Source organism: Hypanus sabinus, chromosome 19 (genome assembly GCF_030144855.1).
Source record: "Hypanus sabinus isolate sHypSab1 chromosome 19, sHypSab1.hap1, whole genome shotgun sequence".
Taxonomy (NCBI): Eukaryota; Metazoa; Chordata; class Chondrichthyes; order Myliobatiformes; family Dasyatidae; genus Hypanus; species Hypanus sabinus.
In genome coordinates this window covers 45,675,982-45,698,633 of record NC_082724.1, presented here as the reverse complement: position 1 = coordinate 45,698,633, position 22,652 = coordinate 45,675,982, and the positions used below count along the sequence as shown (strand labels likewise).

The 22,652-nt window shown below is 37.8% G+C and overlaps 1 protein-coding gene across 1 annotated transcript in view; it reads right to left on the bottom strand.

The window, feature by feature from the left end:
• The window catches only part of LOC132378174 (protein bassoon-like), a 487,211-nt gene that overhangs the window by 416,590 nt on the left and 47,969 nt on the right, over positions 1-22,652 (bottom strand). The window contains exon 4 of the mRNA XM_059944909.1: positions 22,396-22,629. Within this exon, the coding sequence (XP_059800892.1) occupies positions 22,396-22,629 (234 nt within the window). The remainder of the gene's footprint in view (positions 1-22,395; positions 22,630-22,652) is intronic.

Below are 22,652 nucleotides of genomic sequence, written 5' to 3'. Positions count from 1 at the left end.
CTCTTTGTCCAAACAGCATCTCAAATTCTGCCTCTTCACAGCACACTCTTGAATAACAATAGTGTGTGGGGCACCTTTACATTCCAAATCAACCTGTAATTGATTCGCAGGCACCATGTTACCAAGCCATTGTCTCTGCAGCCTGGTTGCTGCTTCTGACATCAATCCAGACTTTAAATTTTCTTCATTCAATTTAGGAACTACACTTTTCCCTTTTCCTTCAATAATAATATTCACATCACCACTTTTTATCTCCTTACTAACTTTTAACACACCTTAAAACACAAACAACCGGGGATTCTCACTTCCCACTAGTACCAAGGTTAACCCTTTCTTCAGTGAACCAAGTCCCATCTGACCCACAAGGACTGCATTCCTTTTCAACTGAATCAAATACCTCAGACTTTTTCTGAGTTCCATTACTAGGTTCACTACCACGTGCATCCACATCTTGAACACACTCAAACGGGACATCTGCCTCTTCCAGGCTTTCGATACCCATCCCCTTTTCAAATTCTAAGTTCCCCTGATCCTCCCAGTTACTCTCTGGGCAACTCCCTTCCGGAGTAAACTCAACCCCGCGGGCTGAAACAACCGCATCTGCCAACCCAGCACACTTCAAGGTAATGGCATCCTTTTCATCTAGGACTGCCCTCATTTCATTATCGGGAACACCTTTAGAATTTTCTACTTCTTCAAACAGTTCTGTCAAACCAGACAGATCATCCGTGTCCAACCCTGGACCTTTTAACAGCCTTATCTGTTTCTCATTTTTACTCCGTGCCTCTATAAATCTCCTCCTGGCTAAGGGCAGGCCTACCTCCTCTCCCTTTCTCTCTTTCACCTCCCTATTCTCTGTTTTACCACCCTCTCACCCCTTTTGGTAAAGGGTAGGTAAAAACGTCTCAGCCAAATCGATACTGGCCTCTTTCTCAGCTGCCTTTCTCGACATGCTGCGAGTGGTCACGCATGCGGGATAGATCTTGGAATCTAGGGGCGGGTCCTCAACTCTTACAGGCTGGCTCTTCAGCTCCATGGCCGACCAAACATCACCACCAGCTAAATCGTTACCCAGAAGGATGTCTACATCAGTTCTCGGGAATTCTGATCGCACCCCTATTTCAACTGGTCCAGGTACCAGCTCACAATTTATAATGATCTTATGCAAAGGCACAGCTTCGATCCCTTTTCCTATGCCTCTCAAAGCTAACTCTCCAGTCTCGGGACCAAAAACTAGTACCGTACTGCAAATCAATGACAGTTCAGCTCCAGTGTCTCTCCAGATCCGCACTGGAACTGGTGTGTCTCCCTCTTTCACAGACCCGGTTCCTTCTGAAATAAATTTCTCAGGACCCTCTCGTATTCTGTCTACCTGGGGCTTTCTCGTCGATTTACTGATCACCACAATACATCCTGTAGGGACTGCTGCTTTCCCTTTTCCTGTCTCCTTCCTCGGAGCAAGGCACTTAGATGCAATATGACCCACCTTTCCACAATTAAAACAAGTCAAGCTAGGATCTCTCCTGCCGTCTTGCCTTTCCTCCTCCTTAATTTTATCACTAGCTCCTGGCTGAATCTCTGCCTCAGCTGGCGGGCTTTCTCTACCATTCCCACGGTCTTTCTGGTAACTTTTATTCGAGGAAAACTTTGTCTTGTGGGTTAGGGCATATTCATGTGCGAACCTAGCAAATTCGGATATGGACTTATTCGGCTTCTCGTTCAAATATATCCAGATATCATCCAAAACACAACCTTTAAATTCCTCAATCAGAATTAACTCCCTGAGATGCCAAAAATCCTCTTCCACCATTTCTGCTGCACACCAACGATCCAAGAGCACACCCTTCTCATAGGCAAACTCTGCATACATCTGATTCTACCCTTTCTTTAAATTTCTGAACTTTTGTCTATAGGCTTCAGGTACCAATTCATAGGTCTGAAGATTGGCCTCCTTTACTTTCTGATAATTCTCAGACTCCTCCTCCATGAACAATGCCGCATATGCTCGTTGTGCCTTCCCTTTTAACACACTTTGTAACAACGCCACCCACTGATCTCTGGGCCACTTCTGCCACCTTTTCCAAATGCAAGTAATAACTATCAACATCCATCTCCTCGAACGGAGGTACTAACCTAAACTCCCTACTAACATTAAATCTCTCCTCTCAGTCTGACCCTTGAGCTCTTTGCTCTTGCCTTAACGTCTCCAGGTCCATCTCATGTTGCCTCTGTTTCTCCTTCTCCTCATACTCCCTCTCCTTTTCGGCTCTCTCCTTCTCTTTTTTTGGTCCTTTCCTTCTCTTTTTCAGCTGCTTCCAGCTGTTTTAACTTAACTTCATGCTCCCTCTGCTTCTCAGCTCTTTCCTGCTCTTTTTCCTTTTTTGGCTCTTTCTTTTTCCTTTTTGGCTGCTTCCAGCTGCTTTAACTTAATTTCATATTCCAACCTTAATTTCTTCAACTCTAACTGAGCCGTCCCACTAGCTAGTACCTTTTCAGGGATATTTTCCAATACCTCAGCCGAAAACATATTCTTCACAATATAATACTGAGTTATGGCCTTCCGCACCTCCCGCTTTTCCATTGACAACCTCACCTCTGCGAGATTTAGTCCTTTTGCAATATTTATCAAGTCCAACTTTGTGGCAGCCTGTAGCGCCTCCAGAGTCAGATTTTCTATAAATTTGTCTACGTCCATCTTTGCTGGTTTCCCGTCTGGTTACCCGCGCAACCAGACCCACGCTTGGACTTAAAAGCCCGATTCACTGGCCCTCCAATTTGGTATCAAATCCCGGACGAGTCCCCATGTTGTTACGAACCCCATACCTGGGTGACTTACCAGCAAAGATAGAGACGTCCGTTGAAGTCTGATGATACTATTTTTAACAGTATCTATTAGTAAAAATACACAAAAATAATATCAATGCAAATATACAGATAATCTACGTCGTCAATACTAAATCTAAAAGTGCAGGTATAATAATAATCAATAAGAAATAAGCTCTATCGTTGTCTAGGGGATAATGTATTGTCCGATGGAAATATAAAGTTCACGCAGTTCATGCAGGCTGCAGCCTTTGGGGACTGCTGTGTTGCAATGGTTGGAGAGAGAGAGACAGAGTTGGAGAAAAACCTGCCGGCGTTCCTTTTATGATTTCGATCCGTCAGGAGTCCCGTTGGTGTGGCCATTCACTTGTGGCCTCTCCTTTAGCTAAAGCCATTCTTCCGTGATGAGCCGCCACCCTGGCAAGGGAGGACGCATGCGAGCCCCCACCGGCTTTTGCTATAAAACGCTGTCACTGGATTTTCAGCATTTCTCCTGGTGCGTCTGAAGGGGTTGTTCCCCAGACCCTCTTTTATCCTTACTCACGGGATGTCAATCAGGTTGGGATGATGCAATCCCTCAACCAGCCCACTCTGGTTGTCCCCTGAGGGGTTTCAATGAATAGTACAGTACTCAATACACAATTCCGTCTCCAAGAGACAATGGCCGTTATCAGTGGTTCCGTTCCGCTGATGTCAGGACACATTCCAAACCTTGTGTATTCTGGGCGTCTCTCTCTCTCATTTCCTGGGTCCAAAACCCGAACTAATAGTGATTTTGCGATTCTCAAAAGGAGGGGGCAACTTTGTACCCTTCGGCTCCTCAGAGTTGCTTCACATTCATAACAAAGTCAATATTTCATTATGTACAATAAAGAATTAAATCTGCAAATAACTGTTTAACAGAGCTAAGCAATATATCAATAATAAGAAGAAAAAATAGTGTTAAGAATTTTTTTGAAAGAAAAAGGAGTGGGGAAAAAAGCACCCCTACTAACTAAAATATAAAAAGCCCTACTAACTGGAAAAATGTTCTGATCGGCACTGTAATTAAGAGGGTGACTGGGCCAACATGAAAGCCAGATTCAGGATGTAGGTTAAACACACAAATTCCCCCAACACAATAACAAAGCACCTGTAATATAATAATACAAATGAATATGAGATTAATGAAAGGGGAGGAGGACATCACATGATGACATAGGATCGAGACGTGGAAATCCAGCTGTCCCGTAAAAAAACAGTAAAATAATGTTTATGTGAAGAAAAATTAGTAAATACTTTTTTAAAGTTACTTATAGACTACCCAGGATTGTCTTAAGATATGCCTCCTAAACAGAAACAGAAAAAAACTACTACCTTGAAGACAACACAAGTTGGAAAAGAATCAAGGCCGGCCGTCATGAAAGAGCCTTGGGCTCAGGTGCATTTTACCTCCAGCAATACAGAACAGGAAATTACGGCAACATCAACCATCTCCAAAAAAAAGAGCAACAGGAATTTGCATGCGTGTAGGAAGGGGCATGCGCAAACACGAGCAACCCAAACTACAAATCCCAGCCATGATCGGAACTGCAAGTGAAAGTGAATATGAGGTGGAATCAGATTCTCTGGATAAATCAGATGAAGATGAAGAGACAAACAAAGAAGAGCAATAGGAAGAGGTTGGAGGTGAAATTGGAGACATAAAAAGCAACTTTGGTGCAAATAATGCATGAATTAAAAGCATTAAAAGTAATAAAAAATATTAAAAATATGAAGATTATGTTTGATAAAATGATGAAAAGACAGGACAAAATGGACAAAAAAATTAAAAACTTGGAAGAAACAATGGGAAACACCATTGATAGAGTGAATGAAATGGAAGATAGTATTTCTGCCTGGATATCAGAAAGAAAAAGGTTGTTGGAAAAAGTGGATGCACTTGAAAATTTTAGCAGACGAAATAATATTAAGATTGTTGGACTTAAAGAAGGTATAGAAGGAGAGGATCCAATAAATTTTTTTCAAAAATGGATTCCGGAAATGGAAGAAGGAACCCAGTTAATTGAAATTGAAAGGGCTCACAGAGCCTTAAGACCAAGACCTCAAGTTGATCAAAACACACGATCAATCTTTATAAAATGCTTAAGATATCAAGATAAAGAAAAGATCCTGACGGCGGCTGCCTAGAGTGCCAGAAAGAGAAACGGGTCATTGATGACAGAAGGGAAAGCAGTTCTTTTCTATCCTGATATAAGTTATGACCTTTTGAAGAGAAAGGAGGGATTTAACCCAGCGAAAAAAGTTTTATGGGAAAAGGGTTATAAATTTATATTGCGCCACCCAGCAACCCTGATCATTTTTTTGGATGATGGAAAAAGAAGACTTTTTTTTACTGATTATCGAGATGCAGAAGAATTTGCACAAGAACTTTCAAATATTCGCTAACCACAGCCAAATATTTAAAAGTGAAATGGATTAAAGATGAAGACAGAGACAGTGAATGGAGTTGATGGATGTTTAAAGACAGAAGAATATTTAAATACATTCTTAATTATATGATACAGGGGGAGAAAGGTAAAAATTTGAGAAATATTAATTGAGAGTAGTGATATTATTTTTTCTTCTCTTATATATATACTTTCTTGTGTTACGGGGAGCTGGGGGAACTTTGGATCGATTGCTATGGGATTCATGTGTCTAATCATGGCGATTGCCTTGACCCGTACAATGGAGGGGGGTAATGTTGTGTTTTTTTTTATTCACAACATTAGTAGGGGAGTATTTTGTTATTTTGTTCTTTATAATCTATTTTTCTTTTATCTTTCTTTCTTTGCCTGGAAAATCGGGGGGGTGGGGGGGAGACACATAGCAACATGGAGAATTTTAAAAAGATTCCCCAAGGTACTATGAAAGTTGAAAGTTTAGGTAATACTATAGATTGGAGTCACCCTGTTAAAAATAATGACTAATTTACTGAATTTTTTACAGTTTTAATGTTAATGGGCTTAATGGACCGGCAAAAAGAAAAAGAATTTTAACATACATTAAGAAAATTAAAATAGATATAGCTTTTTTACAAGAAACACTTAACAGAGATAGAACATCAGAAATTAACGAGAGATTGGGTCGGAAATGTTATTGCAGCTTCATTTAGTTCAAAGGCGAGGGGAGTTGCAATTTTGGTTAATAAAACTTTTCCAATTAAAATACAAAATGTATTAAATGATTCTGTGGGAGATATGTAATTATACATTGTCAAATTTTTTTCAGAACTATGGACTCTTAAGAATATTTATGCACCAAATGAAAATGATGTAAAATTCATACAAGAGGCCTTTTTGAATTTGGCTGACGCACATGACAAAATATTAATAGGTGGAGATTTTAATTTTTGTCTAGACCCAGTTTTAGATAGATCAACAAAGGTTGTTACAAAATCAAAAGTAGCAAAATTAACTTGATCATTGATGAAAGATTTAAATTTGGTTGATATATGGAGAAGAATTAATCCAAAAGAAAGAGATTACTCATTTTATTCAAATAGACATAAAACTTATTCAAGGATAGATTTTTTTCCTATTATCAATGAATATTCAAGACAGAGTGAAAATATGGAATATAAAGCAAGAATATTGTCAGATCATTCCCCCTTGACAATGACAATGATAATGATGGATAAAGTGGAATTGATTTACAGATGGAGATTTAATTCAATATTATTAAAATGTCAAGATTTTTGTGATTTCATGAAAAAGCAGATTCAGTTTTTTTAGATACAAATTTACATTCAGTTGATGATAAATTTATAGTATGGGAAGCAATGAAGGCATATTTGAGAGGCCAGATAATAAGTTATATTTCTGAAATTAAGAAGGAATATATGCTAGAAATAGATCAATTGGAAAAAGAGATTACAAAATTAGAAAAAGAATCTCAAAGATATATGACAGAAGAAAAATGAAGACAACTTGTTAACAAGAAGTTACAATATAATACACTTCAGACATACCGAACAGAAAAAGCAATTATGAGAACTAAACAGAGATATTATGGACTAGGTGAAAGATCACACAAGATTCTTGCTTGGCAGTTAAAAACAGACCAGATTTCCAAAATGATAAATGCAATTAGAACAAGTGTAAATAAAATTACTTATAAACCCTTAGAAATTAATGAAATTTTTAAGAATTTTTATTCTGAACTGTATCAATCAGAATCACAAAATGATAATGTCTAGATAGTAAGGTTTTCATCACAAATAACTCTTCCAAAATTGAATTCAGAAGAACAGAAGGGATTAGATATGCCTTTTACATTAAAAGAGGTCGAAAAAGCTCTAGGATCACTTCAGAGTAATAAATCGCCAGAAGAAGATGGTTTTCAGCCCGAATTTTATAAAAAGTTTAAAGATTTAATAATTCCTCCTTTTATGGAGTTAATATACCAAGCGGAAAGAACACATAAACTTCCAGAATCTTTTTCGCCAGCTATTTTAATAGTATTTCCAAAACAAAGATAGAGATCTTTTAAAGCCAGCATCATATAGACCTATTTCTTTGTTGAATACCGACTATAAAATAATAGCAGAAATTTTATCTAATAGATCATCTAAATACTTACCAAAATTAATACATATGGATCAAACAGGATTTATCAAAAATAGACAATCAGCAGATAATGTAACTCGGTTACTTAGCATAATTCATTTGGCACAAAAGAGGGAGGAAATGAGTGTGGCAGTTGCTTTAGGTGCAGAAAAAGCATTTGATAGATTGGAATGGGATTTTTTATTTAAGGTATTGGAAAAATATAGATTAGGAGTACCTTTTATAAAATGACTGAAAACCTTAAATACTAATCCCAAAGCTAAAGTAGTGACAAATGGTCAAATTTCAACATCATTTCAGTTAACAAGCTCAACTAGACAAGGTTGTCCATTATCACCTGATTTATTTGTGTTGGCGATAAAACCATTAGCTGAATTAATAAGAATGGACCCAGCTATTATGGGTTTCAGAGTTAACCAGGTGGAATATAAGATTAATTTATTTGCTGATGATGTTTTGCTTTATTTAACAAACTCATTGTATTCGCGGTGTAAATTATCTTCTAGATTGGAAGAATATGGGAAAATATCAGGCTACAAAATAAATTGGGATAAAAGTGAAATTCTACCCCTTACTAAAGGAGATTATAGTCAATGTTGACTAATAACTCAATTTAGATGGCCGATAAATGGCATAAAATATTTGGGTATAAGAGTTGATAATGATATAAAAAATATTATATAAATTAAATTATTTGCCATTATTGAAAAAAATTCAAGAAGATCTTGATAAATGGATGATGTTACCAATAACATTAGTAGGCAGAGTAATTGCACTAAAAATGAATATATTCCCTAGATTACAATATTTATTTCAAATACTACCAATATAATTACCACAGTTTTTTCAAGAGTTAAATAAATGTGTGAGGAAGTTCCTTTGGAAAGGTAAGATGTCAAGAATATAGTTGGAAACATTGACATGGAAATTTGACCTAGGAGAGTTACAACTTCCAAATTTTAAGAATTATTATAAAGCAAATCAACTTAGATTTATGCATCTTTTTTTGATGAAGATAAACCGGCATGGATTATTATAGAATTAGATAAAATAGGAGAAAATATACCAGATGATTTTATATGTAAGTGGGAATCTAAATGGATACAGGAAAAGAAAGAATCTCCTATATTAAAACATTTGATTGATTTATGGGGTAAGATAAATGTTGATGATGATATAAAAGAAATCTTTTAGCAAAGAGACCTTTAATTCAAAATAAACTTACTCCTTTTACAATGGATAACCAACTTTTATACAATCGGTTTCAAAAAGGGATTAGATATATAGGAGATTGTTTTGAAGGAGGTATATTAATGTCATTTGCTCAATTAAAGAATAAATACAAAACATCAAACAACACTCTTTTTTGTTATTTCCAATTAAGCGATAATTTAAGAGATAAATTGGGTCAAACAATGTTATTGCTGAAACGTAATGAAATAGAAACTTTAATTCAAAAAGGAAAAATTAAAAAATGTATTTCTTGTATGTATAGTTTGATTCAATAACAGGCAATTAAACAAGGAATTCATAAGTCAAGACAAAAATAGGAAACTGATTTGAATATTAAAATTGAAGAAACAAGTTGGTCAAGACTATGTCTTGACAGTATGACAAAAACAACAAATGTCCGGTTAAGATTAGTGCAATATAATTTTTTACATCAATTATATATTACACCACAAAAAATAAATAAATTAAACCCAAATTTATCTGATCAATGTTTCCGATGTAATCAAGAAATTGGTACACTCTACTTGGTCTTGTTTTAAAATTCAATCTTTTTGAACAGATTTAAGAGTTTTATTGGAACATAACTTCCACATAATCCAACATTATGTTTACTAGGCAATATTGAAGGGTAAAAACCGAAATCCAAACTGAATAAATATCAGAAAGAATTCATAAAAATTGCATTGGCAGTAGCCAAAAAGGCTATTGCAGTTACTTGGAAATCAGATTCATACTTAAGTATAGATCGTTGGAAGAATGAAATTTTCAGCTGCATTCCACTTGAAAAAATTACTTATCATTTAGGAGATAAATATGACATATTTCTGAAAATTTGGCACCCTTATTTACAAAAGATGGGATTAAATATATAGGTGCTCCAAAGATAAAATTATTGGTTATCTGGGGAAGGAAATAAATATCCATATTAAAGCTATTATGAACTCCATGGAGCATGTGGGGATCTTCCGATAACCAGGCATTCTTTTTTTCTTTTTTCTTCTCTCTTTTTTTTTCTCTTTCTACAGGGATATGTTAGGGTGGGGTAAGGGGAGGGGGATTAGGTTCTTTCTGTAATCTAATTGAAAATTCAATTAAAAAAACTATTTAAAAAAAATTAATGAAAGGGAATTTGTGGATGACAGAGCAACTGGAATTTTGGAGGTTTTGCTGAAACAGGTAACAAAACACTTGTGTCTTTGGACTCTCAAAGGCCTTTGATAAGGCTCATGTGAAGAAATATTGACCAACATTAACTCATAAGGTATTCAGGGTACAGAGATAAATTGAGAACTAGACATCAGAAATTAAGATTAGATAGTTCATTTTCAGTTTGAAAGGCTATGATTAATTTGCTGATAATACAATGCTGAGAGACAGTGGAAGGTATGAAGAGGATGCAGTGAGCCTTCAGGAAGATTTAGACGACCTAAATAAATAAACAACAACTTGGGAGATGAGAGGGCAATCACTTTGATAAAAGAAATAGAAAGGAAGTAACATTTAAATGATGAGATTAAATGGACATGCAGTTTCAGCAAGCAATTACGAAGGCCATTTGTATGTTCTCAAGAGACATCTTGTTTCAGTTAAATACAGATCTTATAACAACAGCGCTTAGAATATTGTATATAGATCTGGTTCACCTACTCAAGGAAGAATACTCTGTAATTGAGCAAGTGCAGCTGATCAATTCCTGAGATGTGTATACACTGTATGCGCAAAAACTAGACAAAGTCTATTCTCTCAAATTTAAAAGAATAAGCAGTGATCTTACTGAATAGTAAAATGATTCTTAGAGCTTCACAAGTAGAAGTGAAATTGATATTTTATTGACTGGGTTGTTTTAGAAGCTGTGGCCAAATCAGTTTTTCTTTACCCGATGGTAGTGGATCTCTGGAATTCAGTACACAAGAAGATTTGTGGAGGCCAAATCATTAAATATATTTAAGGCAGATTATAGATTTTTAGACGTAATGGAATTGTGAGATACAATTCGAGTACAGGGAAATAGCACTGAGGCAAAAGATCAACCATGCGGCCACTCCGGAGCTGATCATCTGTTATTTGTGAAGCCGGGTGCTGTGCACAATCATAATTGGATGAAAAACGGACGTGGGAGCACAGGGGAACATCTGAAAATCTCCAGGAAGACCTTCTTCGTTGCTGCTGCTGCTGTGAGGTCCGGGTCTCTGCTGGGAAGAACAGGCCCCCAGTCCTCGGGGTCACGTTGCCGATGGCCGTTGGCGGGGCCGTCTTAATACGCTCAGCAGAGGATGGTGCTTGGAGAAGCTGTGCCGGAAGGGATGGTCGGAGGCTCGGAGGTTCAACAGATTCAGAGTCCACTGCGGTCAGGTCGTTTTCAGTGAGTGCTGTGTCTGCGAGACTGGGTTCGACAGAGCTTTCATTGTGTGCTGCATCTGCGAGGCTGAGTCGGGCAGCGCCGTGAAAGTCCATAGCGGGGGTATTCCCCTCTGCGGCCTGCGTGGGGTGACGAGACTATTGGGGCCCTGAGGACTTGTGGAAACTGTGTGGTGATTTCTTTTGAACTTATAGTCTTTTAACATCTTTGGACTATTTTTACTGTGCCAATGGTCTGTTTTTTTTTATCAGATATGCTATTGTTTGCACTGTTGTAACTATATGTTGTAACTCTGTTGTAACTATATGTTGTAACTATGTGGTTTTGTGCAGGTCTTGTAGCTTTAGTTTTTGGTCTTGTTCTGTCTGGTGGAATTGGAGCTCCTTTCCAGGGAACGCGCTAAGATGGTAGCGCGATATTAATACGCAGCAGCCTCTCTGGACTCTGGATTGGGGATTGCCAAACGTTATGTGGATTTTCTGGTGTAGTCTGTTTTGTCATGTGCTTTTGTGATATCATTCTGGAGGAACGTTGTCTCATTTTTTAACTGCATTGCATTTGTGGTTTCTAAATGACAATAAACTGAATCTGAAAAGCCACTCAGGCTTGAATGGCTTACTTGTACTCCCCTTTTTGTCCTTATGGTAGTTCTTTCTGTTAGAAGGTATGAAGATTTTTGGCTGACCACAGGCACCATTTCACTGTTGATATTACTGAACTGGGTCTCCTTTCATTGGTAAATGATAATTTTGCAATATCCTTCACACTCACCACTGTGCCAAAGTATCAGCCACTTCCTGTGTTCAATTCTTTTGGAGACAGGCATGAGATAATGATCTCCAGCAAAGCTAACTATGCTTGCATATTAATGCCATGCTCTATGATGGATCACATTGATATAGTACAGAACGTGATGCTACCGGCACAGCACCTCCACTGGAGGCAGACCAGTATATGGAAAATCTGAACACTAACTAGACTTCAATAAGCTGATGCTTGTTCTGAATTTCAGAGTCACATGGGACCAGCCTTCACAGCTTAAAAACAATAAAAGAGCATCTCACCTGAAATGAGGCTTATACCATAAGATATAGGAGCAGAATTAGGCCATTTGGCCCATCAGGTCTGCTCTACCATTTCATCATGGCTTATCCATTTTCCCTCTCAATCCCAATCTCCTGCCTTCTCCACATACATTTTCATGCCCTGACTAATCAAGAATCCATCAACCTCTGCCTTAAATATACCCAATGACTTGTCCTCCATAGACAGTTGTGGCAACAAATTCCACAGATTCACCACTCTATGGCTAAATCAATTCCTCATCTCCATTCTAAAAGGACACCCCTCTATTTTGAGGCTGTGTTCTCTGGTCTTAGACCCTTCCCATCCTCCCCACATCCACTCTATCGAGGCCTTTCAAAATTCAAAAGGTTTCAAGTAAGCCACCCCTCATTATTCTGAATTCCAGTGGGTAGAGGCCCAGAGACATCAAATGCTCCTCATGTGACAAGCCTTTCAAATCTCGAATCATTTTTGTGAACCTCCTTTGAACCCACTTCAATCTCAGCCATCCCTTCTTAGATAAAGGGCCCAAAACTGATCACAATAATCCAAATGAGGCCTCACCAGTGCTTTATAAAGCCTCAACATTACATCCTTGCTATTATATTCTAGTCCTATCAAGCCAATGAGATTGACCACAAGTCAACTCTGGGCTGTTTCATGATTTAAGAATCAAGATTTTTTTATTGTCATACTTCAGTACATGAATGAAAAGGAAAACAAAATGATTTTTACTCCAGATCTGATGCAGCATAAAAAGCACAATAGGTAAAAAGAACACAATTTAAAAAAAGACAAAATAAATATAAATACTATAAGACGCGAAGTACAACTGTTCTATACATAGACTGATTGCATGTACATGAAGAGAAGTGAGGTGATGTGCAAGTTCTGGTGGGGGAGGGTCAATGGGTAGAGGTGTTGATCAACCTGACAGCTCGGGGAAAATAACTTTTTGAGTCTTGTGTTCATGGCATGGATGCTATGTAGCCTCTTCTCTGATGGGACTGGGTCAAATTGTACATGAGTAGGATGGGTGGGAACTTTCATGATATTGCTGCTCTTTTCTCTCCCACATTTCCGTATACTGTACATAATTAATCAGTAATGGTGGGTAGGCTAGTGCTGGTGATGCATTTAAAGCATCCTCTGCTCCCCACAATCCTAACAGAAGTTTTAGGATGCGAGGAACCTTTATGATAAATACAAGTACACCAAATATTGAAACACTAATGCCTCTCAGCATCTAGTAACCTTACCACAGCTTGTGCTGATATCACCTACACTATAACCTGCAGGCTTGACATGACCTATAACTAGTCTCAGATATTCTGATTGAGGCTCAAGGCTTCAGTGAGTCAGTGGCTTAAATTTGCTCTGCTGCCAGTGTAACCACTACAGCCTACAGATAAAGTATTGGGAATGAGTCACTCACAGCTTGGGTATGGAAATTGGGTGACTGAAGCTGCCTTAAGACAACAGCAACAGGGATGAATTGGACTAGAATTAATCCTATAAAAAGATAAAAATTTAAGGCCCTAAATGCATCGGTCTTCAAGGATTTATCTATTTCCTTTTAATTACATCTAATATTCAAGTAACACGCACAAAATTATGGAGAAACTCATCAAGTCAGGTAGCATTTATAAACAGTCAATTATTTGGGCCAAGACCCTGCTCCCTTCATATATGGCCCTGAAGAAGGGTCTCAGCCCAAAATGTTGGTTCTTTATTCCTGTCCATAGAAGCTACTTAACTTGCTGAGCTCCTCCAGCATTTTGTGTGGGTTGCTCAAGACGTCTAGCACCTGTAGAGTTAATGATCTTGTAAAGTAATTTCAAGTAATTTAATCTTCAAGTGGTCCAGCACAAAAAATTGTGAGTACTCCATTGAAATGCAAGACATCAAAATTTTAAAGTATGTTTCAAATACATAAATATCAACAGAGTATATAGTTAAGTAGGTGACATTTACTTTCAGACAACTGGTTATCACTCATCTATGAAGCATGCATAATTATTTAACACTTGACACCTGGAATTAAAATTCACCCACTTTCTATCATTCTGTTGCAGGCCTGTGAAAGTTACTCAGAAAGCAGAGAACTTACCTATTTTATCTGTGATGCTAAGTATCGTGTATGATTACAATCATAATGCGCTACATATTTGAGCTAATTATGAGAGGACACATGTACTCAAATCTAACTCGAATCATTCAATGCCCGACAGTTACCTGCAGAGGTTTCTCTTTCTACTCCTAATCTCCCCTCTTGATTCTTGAAACAGAATGCCTTTGCTTCCTCCTGTTGCTCATTTAAACATAGTGGCCAAATGAAATCAACCAAAAGCACATCAGAATCCCATTGTATGCCCATCTCCATCTGACCAGCAGCTCGCAATCCTTCTGGTGCCTCTGCGTACTTTTTTTTATTCTCTAATCATAGACTCATCTGCTTTCCAGTCTGTTTGCAAGCTTGACATCTATTCTCACAAGTGGCCAAACTTCTGGGGCTTCCGAAGCTGATATTCTTAACAATGATTCTCTAATCTCATTATCACCTATCCTTCAACTCAAATGCTCAAACTTCTATAGAACGTAAAAGACTGCAGTGCAGTACAAGCTGTACTGCTCCTGATGTGTACCGACTTTATAACCTACTCCAAAGATAAATTTAACCTTTCTCTCCCACATAGCTCTCCAGTTTTCTTTCATCCATTTCCCCAAGAGAGTCCTACATGTCCCTAATGTATCTACCTCTACCACCACTGCTGGCAGTGTGTTCCACACACACACCTCTACTATCCCTCTATACTTTCCTCCAAAACCTTAAAATTATGCCCCCTTGTGTTATGTATTGGCTGTCCAGTCTATTATAACTTATCATCTTACACATCTCCAATAAGTCACCTCTCATCCTCCCTGACTCCAGAGAGGAAAAAACCCTAGCCTTGCTTAACCTTTCCTCAACCTTCTATCACTTTCCACTTTTCCACCTTAAACACCATCTGCTACTTCTTGGCCTAGCTCTAAATCCTATCAACATCGCTATTCTGAAGTATTCATAACACCGCCAAACTCCATGTCATCCGCAAACCCACTAACCCACCCTTCCACTTCATCGTCCAAGTCATTTACTTAAAAAAACATGCAAAGAGCGGGGGGGGTCTCAGAACTCCAAGCAGAAAACACTCCATTTGCAATCACACACTGCCGATAGTGGGTAAACCAAGTCTGAATCTATGCAGCCAAGTTTCCCTGGATCCCATGCCTCTTGACCTTCTGAATGAGTTTACCATGTGGAACCTTGTCAAACACCTTACTAAATTCCATATGCACCACATCCACTGCTCTACCTTCATCATTTTGTTTTGTAACTTCAAGAACTCAATCAGGCCCATGAGGCATAACCTGCTCCTGACAAAGCCATGTCGATCATCCCTAATCAGATTATGCTTCTTCAAATGCTCCTGAATCCTATCTTTAAAAAAAAAAGAAAGAAAGAATCCTCTCCAATAGTTTGCCCACTATTGACGTAAGACTCACTAGTTTATAGTTCCAAGATTCTACCTGCTCCCTTTCTTGAACAAAGGAATAACATTTTCCACCCTTTAATCCTCTGGCACTACTCCTGTGGTCAGTGAGGATGTAAAGATCACTAAAAGCACAGGAATTTTCCTTCCCTCATTAACCTGGGGTATATCCCTCCCAGTTCTGGGGACTTTTCAGTCACAAAGTTTTTCAGAATTTCCAGCATATCCTCTTTCTTAATGTTGACATGTTCCAACATATCAGGCCTGCTCACATTTGTCAAGGTCCCTCACACTGGTGAATATTCAAGCAAAATATTCATTAAGGACTTCCCTTACCTCCTGTAACTCCAAGCAGATTTCCTCCTTATCCCTGACTGGACCTACCCTCACTCTAGTCATCCTGCTGCTCTTCCTATATGTTTAGAACACTTTGGGATTTTGCCTTATTATACTTGCCAAGCCCTTCACATCTCCCTCTCTAGCTTTCCCAATTCCATTCTTCAGCTTCTTCCTGGCTAACTTGTAACTCTCTGAAGCCCCTTCTGACCCTTGCATTTTAATCCTTAAGTATGCTTCTTTCTTCCTCATGACTGGATATTCCACATTTGTCGTCAACCACGGTTCCTTCACCCTACCATCCTTTCCCTGCTATAATGGGACAAATGTAGCCAGAACCCCAAGCAGCTGTCTTCTGAACAACCTCCACTTCCATTGTGCATTTCTCTGAGGACATCTGTTCCAAGCTTATGCTCCCAAATTACTAGTCTACCAACATCATCATTCATCTTTCCCTAATTAAATACTACCCCATATCATCTGCTCTTATCCCTGTCCAAGGCTATGGTAAAGTTCAGGGAGTTATGGTCACTGACTCCAAAATGCTCACTCACGAAGCAATCTGTTATCAAACCAGGTTCACTGCCTAATACCACACCACTGAACTGGGATCCACTCTCATCATTGGACAAATAAAAAAAAAGACAAAAATCTTAAACTACTTCTGCCTCACCACACTGAAGCTTCTTGAGCCAAAGCCTCAGTTCCCAAATCTAACCCTGTTCCATATCTCTGTGCCAAGTCCAAATCACTTTTTATTTCTTCAGTACATGAATCTGTAGTAAAATCTACTCCTGGATTTTATACTCAGCCATGGCTTTCCCTTTACCTGATTCTGTACCCTCTTCCAATACCACAGAATCCCATATTTGTTATTATTAATTTCTGACATTTTCCTGGATGGAGACCCTGCATCTAGTCAGTTGGTTCCTATTGAAGATACTTCATCAGAACTGTAACCATTGTGGAAAGGTGGAAAAAGGAGGCCTTCACAAAGCAAAATTTTGCTTTATATTTTTGATCTTCAATGACATTGAAGAACATGCTATTTTACCTTCCTGTTCAAACAGGAATTGAATGAAGCATACAGCAACTTTTAAGAACTTCACCAAAACTACTCTCATCAACTTCTACATTTAATCAACTTTCCAGGAATGGGGCCAGAAAACTAAGCCATGTTCCTTGCTGTGAATTACAACACTAATTCTACCATTCTAGGGAATGGAAATCAAATCCTTCAACATAAAATGTTTTCTCCTTTGGTTGCTTTATCATTATTTTTCATATATACACCCCTGGAAATCTACATGCAACAGCTCCTTGATCATAATCTGTTACATAAAACAGTGAGTGGGGAAGAGAGAAAAAAAACAGGCACTGTTACTACAAAAAGGCACAACTGCCATAGCAACATATCTTGACAGTGTTACTTGAAGTATTAAAAAGAAAGGCTTGTCAAATTCTTTCTATATTGACACTGAAAAAAAATAATCTGCAAATGCTGAACATGAAGTCAGCAGGATCCACCGCATCTGGGGCTTGTGAAAACAGATAATGATGAAATTGTTAGGTATTTCCATCCTTTTTCAGTTTTCCTTCCAAGTTTGTGTATTTTCTTGGCAATTTCGGGAGCTTTACAACATATGCCCCATCAATGAATCTGAATGTCATTGACCTGAATATTGTAGCCAGATCTTGAAATCAGTGAGCACAATGCATTTCATAAGTACATTTTAATATAGTAAATACGAGTTCTGTTCTTTCAAGTTTGATCTTGACTGAAATGCACTCTACCCATTCTTTAAAATAACTTTTAAGTATTGATTCAGTCTACAGCAAATCAGAGTATTTTTTCATGTTTTGTTTTCTTATTAAAGAGACAGCCATTTAGCTCATCATGTCCTCTCACATCAATACTATTCTCCTACATATTTCCTTTTAACCTAGCCTATTGAACATGTCAGTCAACATCTCAAACATCTTCCCCACTCTGCCCTGATTCTCCTGTCACGCACCCATACAATGGATGAATTCTTGTGGTCTGTTAATCTTCCAACATATATAAGTGTTAGAATGTGATTGGACGCTAGAACACCTTGGAGAAACTCACACCGTCACAAGCAGAACATGCTGACTCTTTGCAGAGTGCACCCATGGTCAGGTTTGTCTCCAAAGCAGCAGCACTACCTACTGCATCACTGTGCTGCCCCATATCACTAACTGACTCATTTAAAATGTTATGATTTAATGTATAAATGAAGATGGTAGAATAATAGAACAGTCTACTTCATGATATAATTTATCAGACACACTGCCATGCAATATGTGGTTGCATGAAGCCTTATCCATTGGCAACAGTGGAATCAATATTGTTGAAGGATTTACTCTGATTTACCATAAAAAAAATTTTGTTGTCGAACACTGTGAGAGACTTTACTCTGTCAGAGAACAGAAATAAAAAGACATACCTCAGTATACTGTTAATCCCTTGATTACGTGGAGCCATTGCCTTATGACTCCGACAAGGTCAGGTTACATCTTAGATTTATACAGTAACTTTTGGGCGATAGGCAACAGCTAAACATACTTGGTCAGCGATTTCCAAAGAGCTTGTTAGATTATCTAAAGTTTACTGAAATTCTTGCACGATGCACAAAATTAGAGATTCATGTCTACAGTTAGTTCCTCTATTTGCTACATGCTAGACAATCTCGGGAAAAGGTTAACCTTTTATTAACTGGTTAATAACTGGTTATTGTCAGCATGCGCAAGCAAGGCAATGTCTGCTTCTTATCCCGTAACCCTCATGACCCAGGTCTTGAGAAATATCTAGCTCGTCAAGCTTGATAATAACATTTAATTCAAAATTTAATCTTAGCTTCATCATTTTCTTCTACAAATATATTGAACTAAGCATGTCTGAGTGGAGAGAAGGTCCATCAGGTAAAAGGCCTAGCAGGCCTTCCTTGACTGTTCCCTCAATTGATATTCACGACTGCGTTTCCCACTGCGTTTTCTGCTTTGCTTCTATCAATTACAAGCATCTTTGAATGTTAATTTGGGCAAGTTTTATTTTTATGTTTACCTTGGACAAGATAATTTCTTCTCTGTTAACCAGAAAGAAATTTAAGCGCTGCTTCAAACCATCACTTAGCCAAAATAGAATTCCATGTCTCGGTACTTATTGAACCATTTATTGATTTTAAACAGCTGTTTTCTTCATCATTGTCAATCTCCAATTTCATACACATACGCCTATGAATCATTATGTGCTGAAAGCAACCCTTTAAGGATTATGTAAAAAAATAAATTCAATGCCTCTCCATCTGAATAAAATAGTGCCAGACCAAAACCTTAAAGACACAAGATGATCATCATTGTGTATGCCCTGACATTGTGACAAATTTTCATTTTACTTCCTTTTCAGCTGTCATTGAAATATATATCTTGAGCAAGCACTAGGCCTGATTGCCCTACCATCTTAGGAGGATTAACCAAATCACAAAGATGCTCTGCACCATGAAGACAATGGCTTATTAACATAATGGAAGACGAGATCAAGATTCTTGAAAAACTCCTCTTCAATAGTCAAATCTTTCAGCATACAAAAAGAAAATTCCATTTGATTTGCGGATTAAAGGTTGTAGATGAACTGATACACTTCAGAGCAGGACATAATAATAATCAAACTCTGATATCACTACATCAATCCAGATAGAAATCGGGCAAAGCAGGAGCAGATGGAATTTAATTATGCTAACTATGAGGCTATGCATTATCAAAGAAGGGCTGGGTTTATACAATCAACTGTGGCAACATGGATGAATAGGGAGGTGAAGTTGGCAATATGCCATACTTGTTTTCTTATGGCAGGACACAGAATATAAGTAAGAGGTTATGTTGCAACTTCATAAAACACTGGCTAGAGAACACTTGAAGCATTGTGTGCAGTTTTGATTGCCACACTATAAAAAAGATAAGCTTACATTGCAAAGGGTGCTGAGGACATTCACAGGAATGTTGTCTGGATTGGAGGACATTATTTATTGGGAGAGATTACGTAGGCTGGGGTTGTTTCCACTGAAGATAAAGAGGCTGAGGAGTGACCTGATACATCTTCTAGGGGTATAGAGATGATAGACAATCTGAAAGTTTATCCCCCATAGTTTTAATATGAAAGAAAGGAGCTTTAGGGCATTTGGGCGAGAGGTTTTAAAGTAAATGGAAGGGAACTCACTTAAATAGGTGAGAGCAGAAGGAAATGGGCCTAGTAAAAGCAAATGGTTTAGTGCAGATGTATAAGAAGTTCAGCATGAATGTGGAGGCAAAAAGGCCTGGAAATCCTATGACTATAGTATCAATGGAGATAAAACATCATGGACACACAGATGCTAGATCATTTATTTTGATCATAATAAAAGGCAAGGCCATGATTCAGCTTTGAAGTTGGCACTGTCACTGTTACCTTCACAGTACTATCCGATTGTAAGTTTGGGGGTGGACTCCATTATTTATTTTCCAATAGATGCAGAGCTTTCAATAAGGGATGGTTTTTCATGGCATCAGCAATATTCAAAGGTTGCAATATTAACATGCACTCAACAATCATATTAGAGTTAATTGAATCGTGACTTTGGCAGACCATTTGAAGAGACAGAATTCATGTATTTGTGGCAGAAAAATGTACTGTTCCAGAAATATGATTTGAACTAATCAAATTTAGTCATTATAAATCACTAACAGCGATTTCACTCCTGAGATTATGAGGTATTTCTCATACATCAGTATTGCACTGCCTCCATACCAACAGATAAACTATGAAATCACCTTAACAGAGCTGAAAATTTGGTGGTGTTGTGACTGCAAGAAAAATATCATAACGAGCTCTACGCACAGTCACTCACAAACTGAACATTGTTCATAAATACAAGACTTTGATGTCACCAACGAATGGAAACACAACTGCCACTTTGGGGAAACCACTAAATACATGCATGTTATTGACCCTGACAGAGTTATACTGATGGAACAGTGGAGGAAATTATTTCCCTGAAGCACAGAGCACTTTGTTGCGTCATTTATAGCACTGTGAACAGCAAATGAGATGTGGCACTTATCAGCCAGAAGTGTCTGGAATGATCTCTAGGCTATGAATCAGAATATGACAGTAACCTCAACTATAAGAACAGCTCTGACAAGTAGAAGCCGAAACTCAGGCCACCAATTTTATATCAACTACTTCGTTAGACCTTAAACTTCAATAGTCACAGGTCCTCAGAGGCCTAAATAGGCCAATGGGTCCTTGCCGGATAGAGGGCTTTGGTCGCAAGTCTTTTTATGTCTTTTCTCTTTGGGTTAAAGGCACTTGCTTCAGCTTCAGTTCTATCAGCCATAACAGATGGAGTTTGATGCATAATTTCTTTGTAGTGTTTCCAGGTTCAGAAACCTCAGTTATGTTTGACAACAGAGTTTAGAAATAATATATCAACCTCAGGTGTGGGATGCCAAGTACAGAAAATACAAGTGAAATTGTGAATCTGTTTACAATTTATATAACTCCACAGCAAGCAAGATGATGAAAGCCTTAGTAGCTTATGACTTGGAACATAATTGAATTTCATGAGGCTCTGCGTGAGGATGTGTGGCACCAGAAATTCATAACACGCACCCCCAACTCCAAGTGCAAATCACTTCAATGAATACCAGATGAATTTCCAATCTAACATGCAATAACACAGTAATGATTTTTAAAATTCCGTTTTACTCTGGAACAAATTAATTTTCAACAGTATAAAGCTGAAGCAAAAGCCATTCTTATCTTGTGGTGGTTTTGTCTTAAACCAAAAACTACTCCAATTATAAACAATTCTACATAGTTCAATTATTCAGTGACTTAATTGGAGCTTCAGTCAAACATGCTTGGTTGGTTAGTCTTGAAAAGATAGTCAAACATATCAATGAATTTTTTGGGAATAGAAGCAAAATATGTCACTGCACACACAAAAGAAATCTATACCAAATCCAAAAATATAATTTAAAAACAAATGTGCAATATTTTAATATCACATACATTTCCAAATGCTTACACAAGCTTGGTACATCTTCTAGTTGTCCTAGACTTGTAGACTGCAGTACAAAAAAAATACTAAATTCCAAAATCATTCCTCAGTTATCAGCTTATCACTTATCAGAAGAATAAAACTAAATGAAATACCAAAAATATTAAACTATTCAGAATTACTTCCTTCTCAATATTCTAAGTCTTTACCACAAAATCATCTGGGGGAAAGAAACAATTCCTTTCATCGACTCATCTCCAACTCCATAAGTTGTCAACAATCTCAGACATTTTCAGAAAAAAAATTCTAATTGACAATATTATATCCCATATTAGGTCTATTTACAATTATAAAGAACAGCCCACTATGGTACTTATAGTTTTCTGAATAAGTCTTACCTCTACTAGATGTGGAGTTGGATTAAAGCCACACATGTTGCACACTTGGACTTTGCATTCAGTGCAATTGTTGAAGTTGGGGGACTGATTTGATCCCACATTCAGTTCTGTTTTACATAATGGGCACAATGCTTTGGGCTTGATGGCTTCTTGCTGTTGAGCAACTGGCTCTGGTTTTACTTGTTTAACTGAAGCAGCATTCCCAGTTTTCATTTGCATCCCTGGTATCGAACCCTGCAACTTTGAACTCATTTCGG